Source organism: Aplidium turbinatum, chromosome 10 (assembly GCF_918807975.1).
Source record: "Aplidium turbinatum chromosome 10, kaAplTurb1.1, whole genome shotgun sequence".
Classification (NCBI taxonomy): Eukaryota; Metazoa; Chordata; class Ascidiacea; order Aplousobranchia; family Polyclinidae; genus Aplidium; species Aplidium turbinatum.
The window spans coordinates 5,139,779-5,153,244 of NC_137481.1; the positions used below are offsets into that span (position 1 = coordinate 5,139,779).

The 13,466-nt window shown below is 38.1% G+C and overlaps 2 protein-coding genes across 2 annotated transcripts; both read right to left on the reverse strand.

Annotated features, from left to right (window-relative positions):
* Positions 1 to 1,192: 1,192 nt before the first annotated feature.
* On the reverse strand, positions 1,193 to 4,738 carry LOC145778684 (uncharacterized). Its single transcript, XM_082590233.1, has 4 exons — positions 4,372 to 4,738; positions 3,461 to 3,600; positions 2,775 to 3,095; positions 1,193 to 2,571 (listed from the first exon to the last, which is right to left on the reverse strand). The coding sequence occupies exons 1-4, from the start codon at positions 4,511 to 4,513 to the stop codon at positions 1,945 to 1,947; spliced, it is 1,230 nt and encodes a 409-aa protein (XP_082446359.1). The 5' UTR covers positions 4,514 to 4,738; the 3' UTR covers positions 1,193 to 1,944.
* Positions 4,739 to 6,277: 1,539 nt separating this feature from the next.
* Positions 6,278 to 10,678, reverse strand: LOC145778441 (claudin-19-like). Its single transcript, XM_082589918.1, has 6 exons — positions 10,538 to 10,678; positions 9,703 to 9,802; positions 8,801 to 8,965; positions 8,149 to 8,320; positions 7,079 to 7,158; positions 6,278 to 6,429 (listed from the first exon to the last, which is right to left on the reverse strand). Exons 1-6 carry the CDS (start codon positions 10,676 to 10,678, stop codon positions 6,278 to 6,280), a joined length of 810 nt encoding a protein of 269 aa, XP_082446044.1.
* Positions 10,679 to 13,466: the final 2,788 nt, after the last annotated feature.

Sequence of the window (13,466 nt, forward strand, 5' to 3'; positions counted from 1 at the left end):
GATGGTAATTGCAAGAGCAGAAAGCCTGTCATCTGCCACGGTTAAGCGCAGAATATTCTTGATCAGTTTCATTCTGCTGATGGTCCTTCAGCACTGGTGACAGTAACTGGTGTGGTCGGTCAGAAGAATTTTGGTGCAAATGCAAAGATTCGAATATATCTCCTGAAGGCTGTTCTTGTATAATAAAAAAATGCTTGCCGTGACAAGTCCTCTCTCTTTCTCGATGACATAAATAAAACGATTTAATTCCATTATTAGTTCATTGGCATCAATGTCTCCCATTTTTCTTTTAATTTTTTTGCAGTGATTGTCCAGTTTCATTGTCCTCCCCATTAGCTCAGTGGTTACTTGCCCACTCAAGACCACGCGGCGCAAGTTCGACTCTCGGGGTGTGCGCTTGAGCAACGCATTTCAAGACTGCTCTCCATTCAGCGGCACCTAGTGAATGAATCAATTTCCTGGCAACAACACTTCAATAATCGGAAAACTTCACTCTGCCAATCTCGACAACCGACCCTGCGTCAAGAGCCTCTACAAGTATAACTGCCAGGAATAGCCAATCAAGGCCTTGTCAGTCCGAGGATAAAGATTCAAAATCAACCAACTCAACCATTTTCTCTGAGATACTTGTTCAGCCTGCTAGCGTTGTACAGAAATTCAAACAACTTGTACCACTCCACGAGTTGGTCAAAGCGCAAAGAAACAGAAGACATGGCCTGATCAGTGAAAACAAGAAAAAATTGCGATTTGAATTTTTCTTCAGCAGAAAGACGACTCAAATCATCAGCACATTCGTAACCAAACATTCTCTTCCTACGTCTCACCGTGTCTTTTGAAAACACCTGTTCAATACCGATAAGTTCTGCTATTTCGCGTGCATTTGTGACCACGTAGTTATATCCTGTATTTCGATAGTCATCCAAAAACTTCGGTGGAGTCGCCCTCATTCCTTGCGGGGCCCCCCTCCGATCGGACGGTGGTTGCTACGCCTCTGGCTACATAGGTAGGCTATATAGGCACCTTTGCAAAAGTAATTTGATCACTTACTGTAATCCGTTCTGGTAATCACAGGAATTATACGACTTTTATGGAACTTTTAAGCCATTGAATATTGTTCAATAACTATTTGCTGGCTGCGAATTATAATTCATATTGCGATTGAACTTTGGTAGAGAGTCATTTTAATTTTTTAAGTCTGTATTGTGCACCAAACATAGAAAAATCAAGGAACAACGTAGGACTGCATAAATTACTAGTTCATAAAAGACCAAACTAAAGCAGGTAATAGTTTTGAATGGTTACGTTGGCGAATTAACTCGTGTTTCAGAACTTGTACATGTTACTTTTTTTTATTAACATAAAGGGGCTACAAGTTTGTACGTTTTTGAAAAAGTGTTAAACAGCACAAAAAAATAAACTAATTTCGTCAAGTGTAATTTGCATGATTTTAACAACACTCAGTTACAATTTGCATTAAGCGGAAGTGGAGCTGGGAGCATGCAGTAAGATAGATCTAGCCTACAGCAGTTGGCGTTTAATGGTCATTGGTTAGAACAGAACACGACAATAGGTTTGCACACTCCATTTTCAACTATGTCAGCTGATGAAAGCTTTTCAAATAAAACTGATTGATCATATACATAGCCGTAGGAGATTAAAAGCCTAACATTTTGGGGGTGCGAACACAATTTGCCTAAACTTTGTTTTTTTAAATAGCCTATATATATATTAAAAAGCGCTGCGGTTTAGGCTCCAATTTGTTATTACAATTTTCCCAAACAACTGGACATTTTTAGCCAAATTTATGATGATTTTTTTTAGCGGGGAGGCGATCGTCCCGTGCACTCCCATCTTTTACGGCTATGATCATATATGTTATTTTTCCACTGGTTGGATAAACGACCCAAATCATGAATCTAGTTGATTTACGTCTATCTAGTTTTGTCATTTCTTGTTCTTTTCGTGTGTCAACTCGTCTGACCACCAAACCGAACGCTTTCGAGATGAAGGGTTGCCAGCAGGTCGTGTCGACTTGAGTACATCGTCGCTAATTTCATCATTACCTTTTTTGTTAACAAGCGGATGTGTATTGGCACAGGTATTTGACGATTGAAGTTTTTTAGACCCCAAGAGTTCTTTCACAATCTTCCATTTGCTTTCGGATTGGGAGTCAGAAAATTTAGCTTTAGGCCTACTAAAGTTCATTCGTGGAATGTTTTTGTCACTGGGTGGGTTGTCTGTTTTGATTTCTTTAGTTGCTCTGATACCATTTGCTAATAACAGAATACTTTGCTGTTTGGCAGGCTCAACTCTTGAAGATTTTATGCGTTTTCCTTGGATGTTAAAAAAACGTGGTTGTTTGTTTTTGGAATCCATTCTTGAAAATTGTTGTGTTTTCTGTAGTTGTAACAATAATTTGGCGTTGCTAGAAAACTGACAAGAGCGCCGCCGGATTGGTAATGTGACACCTGCAGTTGTTCCTGGTCTGTTTTCAGTTTCCTTATTGATCATTTGCACCGGGAAAGCCTTGATTCTTTTAAAAGACACCGCCGTCCAGCGCCGCGTAGCTTGCTGAAACAAAACATGTTAGTTAAATAAATAAATAACAAAAATTCGAGATAAAGGCCACGGCAAACCATTCTTGCAAACTAAAATGGAACATTAAAAAAAGTTTCTCTGTACAAACGATACCATTCTAATCATGCTGCGATAAGGCTACCAGTGCCACTAAAAATGATAGGAAATGTTAATTGAAATGAGCTAGGTCTGTTAACCTGTGGTTGAACATTTTGAAACGTAGAAAGAAGCGGTTTGTTTGATAACTTTCGATCTCTTCCAACTGATGCATCATTCTTCACAGAACTCGGTCTTAAGGGAACAACTTTTAGCTTAGAACCTTCAATAGAAGAATCTGTCAACAGCGGCTTTACATCAGTTCTAAAAAAGTCTTTGCGTGTTGACATCAGCAATGATGTTAGTGACGACCTTAGCTGAGAAGTTCTATCAATTGTTTCAGTTTGATGGTACAGATTGGAGCTGCTATATGAACGAAAATCCGAAGTCGTTCGAGGTGGCAAGTACAAACTGGAGAGCTCCTGTAAAAACAATTAGATCAATAGTGTGCTTTTTGTAGTCGGCTGCATAGCCGGGTAGTGAGAGCCCTGGTGGGACACTGCCAAATCCTTGTATGTATTAAATCATTCTTCTCTCGAGCACCCTTTAAAGTTCGCGATTTGTCGCTTCTACCTTTTTCCAGACCCCTGCTATGTTATGGCAAGTGATATTGTTTGTTTGTTTTGATGTGCGGAAATAAAAATAAACAAATAAATCAATGAAAAATAATTAACGACAATACTGAGGGATCCGTGGGACTGCCTTGACATCATTAGAATGGCAACGCCGGTTGAGCACCGCTAAACTAAAACTAGAAAATCTGAGAAAATTCACAAAAATATCTTACACTAATTTTTCCCATTAGCACTCGATCACGTGATAGAAAAGTTTTAGGTTTTCTCTTTGTTGATTGATCGAGAGATGAATTACAAAAATTGATCACGTGATCGCGAACCGCTTGAGATCTTCCTTGAAGTATTTCACAAGCTGAAAATTACAAGAAAGAAATGTTTCAATAAAATTTTTTAGCACAATAAATACTAATTCTACATTAGTGGTTAGAGTGGCCGCCTCTGAATTGGTAGGTATGGGTTTGATACCCTGTCAGGTCATACAATATTTTTAAAAGTGTAGCCCACTGAATCTTGCTGAAAGTGCAAGGCTCAGCTACGCCCTTATGCGGCTGCGCTGACACTGTCTGCTTTGCTATATAAAAAGAAACATTATTATAATCGAAACACAAAGCTGCAGCCTGAGTATCAGCTTTCGAGGATAAGTGTTTTTGCCTCTTACGTCATGATCGGTGTTTTTAAATTTGAGCATTGATAAATATATTAATATTAAATATTATTTCCGAGATAAAATGCAGCAGTTAAAAGAAAGTGCTCAACTGCACTATGCAGTCAAGCAGAGCCAGAAACATTTGCACCAAACACTGACACGAAAAAGCTCTTTTGCTCGTTTCACGCTTTTAGCAATTCTAGACTTTTTCTCCTTTTTTTTCAGTTTTTTGCTTGATATTGTCTAACTCTAACATAAAGCCTTTGGCAGCACATCTTTTTCGTGTCAGTTTTTGCAGCAACTACTAACATAGCCTATTTATATAATAATAATTGATGCTAAAATATTAACAAGCATTTTTGGTTTGTAAGCTCCAAATGACTTGTGTCTTATCACTCATCTCTAACAAAAAATAAAAATTCTGCTTGGGCAATAGGTTACAACTACATAATCTATTGGTGGAAATGTTTTTGGTACCTTTGCGCTTGTGATCCCAGTTAATCTCCCTCAGTTTTCTTGGATATTCTCCTTTCTGAACGATGCTATTTTGTATCAAAGCATATCTCATGTGGCGAGAAATACTGGCGGACTCTTCGGACCTACCCAAATTTTTTGCCATCTTGCCGCTTTTAAGATATTATTTACTTTCTGCAGCTTACAACCGGCGATTTTAAACGATTAGCAACAATATCTTGAACAATTCGATTAAATTTTTAAGATTAAGTAAAATATTACAAAAAATTTTACTTTATGAAACTGCCTGCTTTTTCACTCTGAAATATAAGTCGTTTAACTGTTTGCTGCCAACCAGCTACACCTGATACATCTTTCCTGCTGCTGTCTTAACGGCTGTGCCCAAGTGTTGTTGACTAGAAACTTTTTATTTTGTATATAGCGAAGTTAGATATAGGATAATATCTCAGGTAACAACGATGCTTTATTGTTTTGTTGTTTTAAGAGTTTCATAACCTCTTTCTTGTTATTTAGACAGGATCGAAAAGTTTGAATAGCAAGATCTATTCTGTATTGACGTATGAAAGCTTGCTTGCCGTGTGTGGTCATTCGGCGCTTAGGCTCATAAAAAAGATCTTATAAAAACAGTAAACAGTCAAAACTCGTCTGATAAGTTTTAAATGTGCAAAAGCGGAAATAGTATTTGAACCCTCTGCAATTGCAATGCATTAAAAAGCTAAAGCCTACAAAATTGACTGCCTCACGATAAGGATATGGGATGGAATAAAAGACGTCTTTTTTTTCATTTTCCAACCTGAGATTTTCTTCCATCCAATTTCCATTCCATCACAAAAATGGTGCATTACGCTGTTGGTGCATTATGCTGAAATTAGGAAAATAAATCGAAGTACAGTAAATGAGCTTATTTCTGCATTGACATTTTTGTGGTATTTTTTTGGTCCATCTCGTTCCATATGATACCTATCTCAATTTGCACAAAGCCTTGACAATGTAAAGTTCGACAAAGCACTTAACTTTTGTCAAAATGGAAGAAGTGGTGAAAGTGACGTGCCTGGAACGCAGTGGGAGAGATGAAAAGTCCGCAAAAGATTTTACGACAACCAAACATTAGAAGGAGCAGCTAAGCAAAGTGCGTAGGGAAAATATTTAACAAAAACAGTTGACGATAATTTATTGTCCGTCTGTCTATTCTGACCTCAGTGAAACATAATATTATAAAAACATCGATAAACTTTCGATTTAAGTTTTGTAATCTTGTCACATTATTGGGCGCTTGGTTTGTGATACATGGTTATTGGAATGAAGTTCACTTAGATGTTTTTCAAGCTGCCAAATGTCTATAACAACATGCCTTTGTATCACAAGCTGTGTATTTGCACTGAATGAAAAGTTGTTTTCGAAAATTTCTTTGAATCATACCCACTTTTTTGCTTTTTCATTCGATCAGCAGCCGGCTAATCGATCACTTTTTACACGTATGCAGACGTTAAATAAATGTAAAAGTGATTGATTTGCTGGTTGGTAAGCATTAAGGTTTAGCGACATTTCGTGAGCGCTTAAAATGACCTTAGAAACGGGAAAAAATGACAGTTTTGCCATCTGGATGACAGAGTGAGCATTCACTGATAAATGAAGTGAGAGATATTTTTAGTCTCCAGCTTTGTCTGTCCCAAACAACAAAACTGTCAAATCCGTCAAAATCCGAGTGCAGACGTTTAATCAATGCAAAAATGACGGATTTTGCCGTTTGGGATGTTTTACTTCGCGTGGCCTGTGCAACCATGGGTGCAAAAGCAATTAAAACATCAATCGAAAAAAATTTTGATAATGTTACTCCATCCAGAAAGCTGAATTTTATTTCCAAAGTTCAAACCGTTTTCTATTTAAGTTTGGTAGCAGTTCATGAACATTACATGTAAGTCATTCGTTTATGTCCAGTATACAGAATAACATTTTGTATTGGTTCCAGCACTCTTATTTCATGTGTTTGGCTGTCACAGTTTCCACTTGTTTCTCGATTTCGACTTGGAAAGTGGGTACAGCAAGAATTCACTGAATCATCTGTAACAAAAAACTTACATATTTTTTAAAACTGTTTTGTGTTTTGCTAGAGGTTGACTTGCTTAGCAACGCCCATACAGCCTACAGGATAGCTGGTCATTCAGCGGCACTTAGAAAAAAAAAACGTAGCCTGGATACACATCTAGTCTAGTCGAGTCTAAAAAAATTGAGAAAAATAATTGATTCTGGTCACTCTAAAAGTAAGATTTTCCGAATTGATGAAGAATTAACCCTAACCCTACTTTATTTTGAAAAGTTTTTGTGCACGGCAGAAATTGATTTAAAGAAAAAAAAAATGACTTCAATGGGCGTTGAACCGTTGTTCTCACGAGTCACGAACAAAAGGCACAAGTCGAAACCACTAAACTAAACACGCAAACGAAATATGTTTGCATTCATACGGTATTAATACAAACTCTATGCGAAGTAACAGAAAGTTCGTGGAAAAAAAAATTCGCGACCGGGCCTGCGTCAGTGATTCAAAGTCACTACAAGTATGCGAAACTGCCTGGAATAAGCTGCCAAAGAAGCATAAAAACAATATTAAAACAAAAAACGATGCCATATATCAATGGCGTGAAAACATTAGTAGTCTGTCTTATTTTTAAACATTTGAACTGCACTACATTACAAAACGCCATTCAAATACCCGTGGCACGTTTGTTTTCAGCCGCAGAAGAAACTGACGCAATGATTGAATTTGTGCGCTTTACTGCTCTCTTGCGGTGTCTGAAAAATACGCTTTTAAAGAGCAATAAATTAATCAGTTAAATGATATGATGCGTTCTACTGGTGCAAATGAAGCTAAACTATCAAACGACATATAAAGTGACAATCTGGTTTTATTCCGACGTTTCACTAATCAGACACGACTGACTTCTTCTGATCTTGCTCCCTGAAGAAGTCAGTCGTGTCTGATTGACGTAACGTCGGAATAAAAGCAGATTGTCACTTTATATATCGTGTGATAGTTTAGCTTAATTTGCACCAGTAGAACGCATCATGTTGTTTAACTAAGTGCCTGGTGAACAGCCCCATTTAATTTTCAAATTAATCAGTTGTTGCAAATAGCCTATTTAAATGCAGTCTTCTTCTTATGCAGTAGTAACGCAGTAAAGAATACTTAATTTGCGATTATTCCATCTGCTTTGGATTAAATGAACAAATATTTTTGTTTCTTTTTTTTTACTTGAAGTGAATATGTTCTCAAATATTCAAACGTTTTCTAAAATCTACGTTAAATACGGCAGATCAGCGAACCAATACACAAATCTATTTTTCAAATTCCAATCTAGTCAGAAAAAACTGTATAAGAGTTTATTGCACTACTGCATAGCCTACGTAGGCCTACGACGTAGACTGCCAGTCACATCAACCGGCTTATACTTGGACTTGTTAGCATAAACGACCGTCCAGAATCAACAACCTCAGCGACTTACTTGGTGAACAATGCAACGGCACGATCAAACAACGCTTGCTCAACTCCAGGGCTATGTGCTTGAGCAATCCACTTCAAGGACTAGCCTATATTTAGCGGCACCCAGGGAATCGAATGATTTACAGGCCACCACTACCCAATGTCAAGCTCACCTGAAGTGCAATAAAGAACAAAGCTGTCAGTACGGTAACATAAGGAAATAAAATAGTTTTTCTAAATGCAAACCAGCAGTAGGCTACCTTACACAGGCTTGGTTAATGCAAAAGCTTTCTTGAACACACCTTCTTGATACAGCAGCTCCAACTAATAAAAAGGTAGCAGCAGCGTAGGCGAACCCCGTAGAACCCCAACCAACAAATATTCCATCCGAGAGCTCAATGGGTTTGCTTTCTCCCCAGGCCAAGTGCATCACATATAACGCATACCAAGTGCTTGATACGAGAACTAATGTTCCTAAGAAATTAGAAAGCTAAAAATCACTAAACTTTGTAGAATTAAACGTCTACTTTAACTTGTTCAGTTTAGCGTGGGTATCTGAGATCACAATTGCAAAGATCTTACAAGTCATCAGTTGTTCAAATATGCTTTCAACATCAAACGATCAAACAACAGCATAAGTTTGGCTTATAATAAAACTAAGGAACTGAATTTAAGACTCGGAACTTTGACTACATCTACATACATCGGGACTTTATCTCCAGTAAAGTCCTGATTTAAAGCTTATCAAGCCATATATTATTGCTGTACGCAATAAAAATTAATTTGACACTGAAAATGTTATATTTATAAAGATTAAGTCGTAACAGCCACTACCACTCTGACAAGAAGCCCGAGCTAAAGCCTAAACAATAAATAAACAAAAGAAGAATAGGGCTACTGGCATTTCATTGCTTCATGAAATGTAAAAGACATTTGAACAAATTGTAAATCTACCAGCAATTATCCACATGACAGCACTTCCTCTGATAAGCTTCTCTTTCGTTTTCCAAGATATGTTGAAAAGAAGAACACAGTTCATACCAAAGACGTTCAAGATCAAGGCCATCCCGCTCAACAAACATGCAGATATCATAAAACTTCTGCATACAATGCGTTGAGCTGAAAAGGAACGACAACAATGAAGAGTACGATAGCAATAATAACTGTATATTTAGTGAGCTCTTAAACTGACGCATCCAAAGTGGCTCTGTGACCTTTGTGCATTAGCTGTTTGTGTAGGCTATTATATCGTTGTTTTGTTTTGGATATGGACAGCTTTGTCTGACGCAAATAAATAATAATAAGATTGAAAAACGTCAGTTGGCCTGAGCAAGAAAAAATGATCTCCAGCTGAGCAACCAGGATGATGTGTTGATCACAGGCTAAAGGACAGGCCTAGTGCTGTTTTGTTGAAGAAAGTCTGGTTCACAAGCAATGTTTTGGCCTACTGCTAATTTTATCCTCTCAACAGGAAGGGCTGTTCGAAAATGAAACTTCTTGGAAGGCTTTCTTTTGCAAATTTTTTGTTATGATGCTGTTTAAAAAAAAAGCCTTTTTGTTTCTTTGCAAAATTGAAACATTCGTGTTTTCTAACCAAGACGTAATTGACAAAATCAAAACTTTTAGGTGGTTTCTTTTTTAACGACTCAATGATGATTACGTTTAGACAAAAGCATTGAATCTCACGTAGTCTATAGGGACTAGGCTATAAAAACGTAGCCTACTCTTCAACATTTGACACTGACACTCTAGCTTTCCTGTAAGTTAGACATGGGTAGCGTATTGCCTGTAACCATCGGCACATAGACCAAAACATTCTTTACACCTTGCTATTTTATTTTCTAGCAATATCCTACCCCCGTGCGCACCAAGAAGAGAACCTGAAAGCCATTTTCCACACAGACCTGTTGAACTACAAAACTTCCACAGACCGTAGCAGTTTTCGTAAGGTGATATCTGAAAGAAGACATTTAAAGTTTAATTTTTCAGAGTTGATCTTTTCTACTCAGTTTGTCACACGCAATCGAATGTTGCTGGTGCCGCCTGTGTAGCATCTTGTTGACAAATCGGTTTGATTTAGGCTATGAGTTTAATGAATAGGTTTCACTCATTCAGTGCTCAAAACATCCCTATGTTATGAGCTACGGCGTTTGCAGAATAATAGAATTAGATTAATAGATGCTTGCTTTATTAGGTAGGTCACTTGTCCCAACTGTCAACCTTTTCAATTTGTGCCAGAGAGAAAGTTAATCTAGCCGTCACCCTCTCAATTGTAAAACAACTAGTAGGCTGAAAATTACCACTTGTGTTGCTCGCCAGAGGTTACTTTTAAACATGTTAATTTAAATGCAGGCCAAGATAATGCATGCTATCACCTACTTTAGTTTTAAAAAATCTGCCACCACAGAGTGAGAGTTAATTAACTCCTGATTTTAGTATAACAAATGAAATAATTAATTTACAAACAAGTACATAACTTAAGTAACACATTTTAGCATTTGGTTTGAAGGTTATTTTTGAAGTAAACTGCTAGGACATCAAACAAGCAACAGTTTGATTAAAAAGCCTGAGAACATAATGCATCGCGGCGTTGATCACAGACGAGAGAACGCGAAGCAGCGCCGCTCGACCAGGAGACGATAAAACATACCGAAAAAAAACATATATCGATAAAACGCAAAAAAAACTTACCGAAGCTTCAGCGTATGTGACGTACCAACATGGCGTTGCTGTCATGAACACGAAACAACTAGAAGCTGTCAAGCCAAAAATAAGGCCCAAGAAATAACAAATTGGGGCGAGCAGACGCTCACTTTCTCGTTGTTGATCCATTGGTTAAAACATCCAAGAGACATGAGTTTGCAAGCAAATATTACAGTTGCAGACCTATAGGCTACATTCTATTGAAATTATATTTTGAATCATAGACAAGCAAACAATGTAACCTTAGCGGGTTTGACATAATGTATTACATACAAAACAAAATATCTAACATAATGACTCAAATGTTTTTGACATGTGCGTGTGTCATCAGAAATTAAATCTGCAGTATACAAGATACAGATTTAACTCCTGATGAGGACACACGTGCGTGTCGAAAACGTTTGAGTCATTATGTTAGATACTTTGTTTTGTGTGTAACTGTGTAATACATTATGTTAAACCCGCTAAGGTTACTTTGTTTTGCTTGACTATGGTTCAAAAATGCAAACTCTCTACCAAAGCTCTATATATTTGAATCATACCAAATGAAATTTCTCTGCAATCATGTCAAATTCAAACGGTTTGTACATCGATGTGTTCAACTTTCTATTAAATTTTGCAGTCAAGTCTGATAGACCAGGATCGCTGAGAAGAAAATTTGGGACCAGAGCCGTGAAACAAAATTCTTAAAAAATAAAATAACAGAAACCCAAAGAATATGCGTTGCTTTTGTCATTCTACTACTTCTGGCAGATTCCGCTGCCAAAAGTAGGCTACCTCATGTCAACACTACTGAGAATATGTGCCTGACCCAGACAGCAAATTAACCATTTTTTACACTGATTTAACATCTGCAGATGTTGAAACAGTCAGGCTTCATAGTTGCAATTAAAGTTTTTGGAACGACCTTCGGTAAAAGAGCAAGTCTACTTCAACAGTCTGTTGGTTTGGAATTTTTATCCTCGAACTGACAAAGCCTGGATAAGTTATTCCTGGTAATTTCGCATACTTGTAGACTGCAGAGGCTTTTGACGCAGAGCCGGTTACCGAGATTGACAGAGTGAAGTTTCCGTTTGTTACCGAGGAATTATTCCATCCACTAGGTGCCGCTGAATGAAGAGCAGTCTTTAGAATGCGTTGCTCAAGCGCACACCCAGAGAGTCGAACCAGCGCCGCTTGATCTCGAAATTTCTTCGTTCATGAAGTCACACGCCAACCAACTGAGTTATCGGAGGAGACACTTGACATTCACCCAACTCAGTCTGGAGGAAATTCACTAGAAAAACGGCTGCTTCATGACGTCATTTTTACAAATACGAAACTGTAACAACAAAGTACGCTGCTGCCTATCTTTCATTTTTATTGTACATGCGGACTTTGTCAATGCTTACGTAATCATAGGAAAATGAACCTAGCTACAAAAACGCATCTGCCTCTAACTTGCAAGTTGGGTTGGACAAACTCAAGCCTTATGTTTTTAAATATTCTTTTTCTTGATGGATCAACAGACGAAAGTGTAAAAGAGTAACATTGCATTAGCACTTCGGTGTGTCTAACGCCAACGTGTTAAGTGGACCACGCTGGAATGTCTGAAATTTCTTTTTAATAAGTGAAAACGATGCAGTAATACGATATGCACAAATTTGAAACATGGTAAGAATAACAAAATAAAAATGTTCTGTTGTTTTCAAAATATCTTGTCATTAAACGGCAGCTGTGGCCGAGTGGTTAGCGCGCTGGGCTCGCAGTCGAGAGCCTGCATGTTCGACTCCAGTCACCCGCACTTGCTGTTGTTTCTCTGGGCAAGAAACTTTACGATAATTGCCTCTACCCAGTGATCGATTTCGAGTAATGGGTAGTACCAAATTTAAGTCATAAGTAGAGTAGACAACCGGAAACAGACATTGCAGTCGGCTGCAGCGTGGGTCAGGTGTACGTCGGAAGGCGAACACCGATGCATAGCGCTCAAGTCCGCTTTCCCGCAATGCAGGGTAAAGATATGAAAAACAAACAAACAAACAAACAAATAATGAATAAGAAAAGATTTGAGAAGTCTTGCGTTGTAGCATGAATTGTTGCACTTCAGCGAAGTTTTCTTGTTGCAAGCAATGTCATTTTTGTCTTGACAACTTCTTCGCAAGCACAAAAACATCGTGGCATGCTGACTCTCTTTGTGGTCAACAGGTGAGTCTGGAGGTGGCGTTAGTCTGGCTTGCCTTTTCAAAATTGCCGATTTAGTCGTAAGGTGAGTACTGAGTATTCGCCTATTCCTAAAATTCCACTTTGCACACTCGTAGGGCGGTCGTTTCTTGCCAAACGTAAATTTTTGGCAAACAAGTTGATATGAAAATATGTTGTTATTACTTCTCTCATAAGATCAAAGCATGTGCCGTAAAATAAAAGTAGTTGATCAGTCAAGCAAAGGTAGTTGCCAAAATACCGAGTTGTATTGAAAGTGAACTGTGAAGCATTGCATATTGGGTGCTGCACATACAGCAAACAGTTGGCCAAGGATTTTGTGGGAACAAGGTTCACAATCTGGTCAACCACACAAACTTCAAATGCCGTGAATACATTGTGTCAGATGAACACATTTCTGTGGATGAAAACACAATTGGATTCAAGGGGCGGGTCCTATGGAAACGCTACATCCCCAACAATCCTACAAAATGAGGACTCAGAGTATACTAATACACCATATGTGACAGCGCTTCTGTTTATATTGTGGCATTTGTTTCTCAGCAAGGCCTATGAGAGTAGGGTAAGGCGTACCCTTGAGGGCCCAGGCCTGTGATTGTTGGGGGGCCCGAAATTGTGATTGTGTTTTGTCGCTTCTACCTTTTTCTTGACCTTTGCTATGTTGACGTGTATTGTTTTGATATGATGGTCAAAAATAAAAAACAACTGAACTGATTTT

Excerpts from the sequence above, each read along its gene's own strand:
- LOC145778684 (XM_082590233.1), bottom strand. The coding sequence starts at position 4,513 with ATGGCAAAAAATTTGGGTAGGTCCGAAGAGTCCGCCAGTATTTCTCGC. Across the intron at positions 3,601-4,371 it reads CTGGGATCACAAGCGCAAAG|CTTGTGAAATACTTCAAGGA; the intron begins GTACCAAAAACA and ends TGTAATTTTCAG. Across the intron at positions 2,572-2,774 it reads TTCAAAATGTTCAACCACAG|CAAGCTACGCGGCGCTGGAC; the intron begins GTTAACAGACCT and ends GTTTTGTTTCAG.
- LOC145778441 (XM_082589918.1), bottom strand. The coding sequence starts at position 10,678 with ATGGATCAACAACGAGAAAGTGAGCGTCTGCTCGCCCCAATTTGTTAT. Across the intron at positions 8,321-8,800 it reads TGTCATGTGGATAATTGCTG|GAACATTAGTTCTCGTATCA; the intron begins GTAGATTTACAA and ends CTAATTTCTTAG. Across the intron at positions 7,159-8,148 it reads GGAGCTGCTGTATCAAGAAG|ACACCGCAAGAGAGCAGTAA; the intron begins GTGTGTTCAAGA and ends CGTATTTTTCAG.